The sequence below is a fragment of the Cebus imitator genome, unplaced genomic scaffold, assembly GCF_001604975.1.
Source record: "Cebus imitator isolate Cc_AM_T3 unplaced genomic scaffold, Cebus_imitator-1.0 Scaffold82, whole genome shotgun sequence".
NCBI classification, from domain to species: Eukaryota; Metazoa; Chordata; class Mammalia; order Primates; family Cebidae; genus Cebus; species Cebus imitator.
This window is the reverse complement of record NW_016107397.1, coordinates 4,625,643-4,627,579: the sequence shown is the minus strand read 5'-3', so window position 1 is coordinate 4,627,579 and position 1,937 is coordinate 4,625,643. Positions and strand designations below refer to the sequence as shown.

The following is a 1,937-nucleotide window of genomic DNA, read 5'->3' as shown; positions in this document are numbered from 1 at the left end:
GAAATGCAAACTAGGGTCTGGTGCGGTGGCTCATGCCTATAATCCCAGCACTTTGGGAGGCTGAGGCAGGCGGATCACTGAGGTTTGAGAATAGCCTGGCTAACATGGTGAAACCCGTCTCTACTAAAACTACAATTAGCAGGGTATGGTGGTGTAATCCCAGCTATTCAGGAGGCGTAGGTAGGAGAATTGCTTGAACCTGGAGGCAAAGGTTGCAGTGAGCCAAGATAGCGCCACTGCATTCCAGCCTGGGCAACAGAGCAAGACTCTGTCTCAAAATAAAAATAAAATAAAAAAATAAAGATTTGCAAACTATCAGTCCTCACCCCAGGCCTTTTGAGTCAGAATCTGCAAATACCAAGATCCCCTGGGTGATGTAGGTGATTTATTTGTACATTAAAGCTCGAGCATCCCTGTGCTGTTAAGAATGCTTCAGCTTCATGGAAGGTGTGGGACTTTGGTGGTTCTTTGAGATAATAACGTTTGATCTTGGCAAAGCAGAATGCATCCCCCCGCCTTTTTTTTTTTTTGAGACAGAGTCTTACTTCATCACCCAGGCTGGGGTGCAGTGGTGTGATCTTGGCTCACTGCAACTTCTGCCTCCCAGGTTCAAGCAGTTCTCCTCCCTCAGCCCCCTGAGTAGCTGGGTCTACAGGCCCCTGCCACCATGCCCGGCTAAGTTTTGCATTTTTAGTAGAGATGGGGTTTCACCATGTTGGGCAGGCTGGTCTTGAACTCCTATCCTCAAGTAATCTGCCTGTAATCCTAGCCTCCACCTCCCAAAGTGTTGGTATTACAGTCATGAGCCAACATGCCTGGCCATAGAATGCATCGTTTATAGGAGAATGGCAAGCAGGGATTAGCCTGACCAAAGTAGAAAGTCTGGAGGAAAGGAGGAGTAACAGAGTGTGAGAGGATCCCGAAATTAGAGGGTCTTGACAGCTAGGCAGAAGAATTTGGCCTTGATGCAGTAGGGGCTGTTACAGATTCCTGAGCAAAAGAGGAACATGATAGCAGTGAGAACCAGGCACAAAGACATTCTCACTTAAACCTCTTTTTCTCCTCCCTCAGCCCTTCCTGTTCTCCAAGTTCCTTCCCTTCCCCTGAAGGACAGCCAGGAGCTGACAACTTCACTTCTCTCAACTGGGTCCCAGGTGAGCTGGCACCCCTTTGCCCTCAGAGAGGACCCATCCTGAACCTTCACCAGGAGTTCTGTTTCTTTAACCAGTGACCAGGCCCATCTTGGGTTGGTGCCTTCATTTTTTTGGCCTTTTTCCTTTCTGCCCAGTCCTTTCCTGCCCTCTTTGAGGCACAGTTCCTCCCCATTTCTTTTCTTCATGAGCCCAGCTCTTCCCCTCACTCCAAATTTGGACATAGGGAATGGGAATTTAGTAGAGATCTCCTGTTTCAGAAGTTGGTGAAAATTGAAGAGGTCGCTGATGTGGCTGTATCCTTCATCCTGGAGGAATGGGGACATTTGGACCAGTCCCAGAAGTCCCTTTATAGGGATGACAGGAAGGAGAACTATGGGAGTATTACTTCCATGGGTAAGAATTATTTCATCTGCATGGATTAGGACATCTTTATTTTGTTATCTTGTAAAGAGTATTTCTAGCACATCCTATGAAAGCATTTATGTTTTATGTGCTATGACTTGGCTTTTTTTATATAAAAGAATAAATCAACCTTCACTTTTTTTTCTTTATTCAGCTTATTCTCATTATTTTTATCTTAATAAGAGTATGATTAAACACTGATAGTACTTGGGGATTGTTTTTGCAATCCAGCAAATGCTGACTTTTTACTGCTTTACAAGAAGAGTTGGCTAGGTGTGGTGGCTCATGCCTGTAATCCTAGCACTTTGGGAGGCTGAGGTAGGAGGACTGTTTGAACTCTGGAGTTTAAGACCAGCCTAGGCAACATAGCAAGATCCTGTC

At 45.7% G+C, this 1,937-nt stretch overlaps 1 protein-coding gene across 6 annotated transcripts in view; it reads left to right on the top strand.

Moving 5' to 3' along the window:
- Positions 1-1,937, top strand: part of ZKSCAN5 (zinc finger with KRAB and SCAN domains 5) — a 40,629-nt gene that overhangs the window by 18,879 nt on the left and 19,813 nt on the right. For 4 of the 6 annotated variants that reach the window (XM_037740329.1, XM_017533668.2, XM_017533667.2 and 1 more), the window contains 2 exons: positions 1,072-1,154; positions 1,412-1,547. The exons of 1 other annotated variant lie outside the window; for it this stretch is intronic. In XM_037740329.1, the coding sequence (XP_037596257.1) occupies positions 1,072-1,154; positions 1,412-1,547 (219 nt within the window). The remainder of the gene's footprint in view (positions 1-1,071; positions 1,155-1,411; positions 1,548-1,937) is intronic. One more of the 6 variants, XM_017533669.2, reaches the window with a different exon arrangement.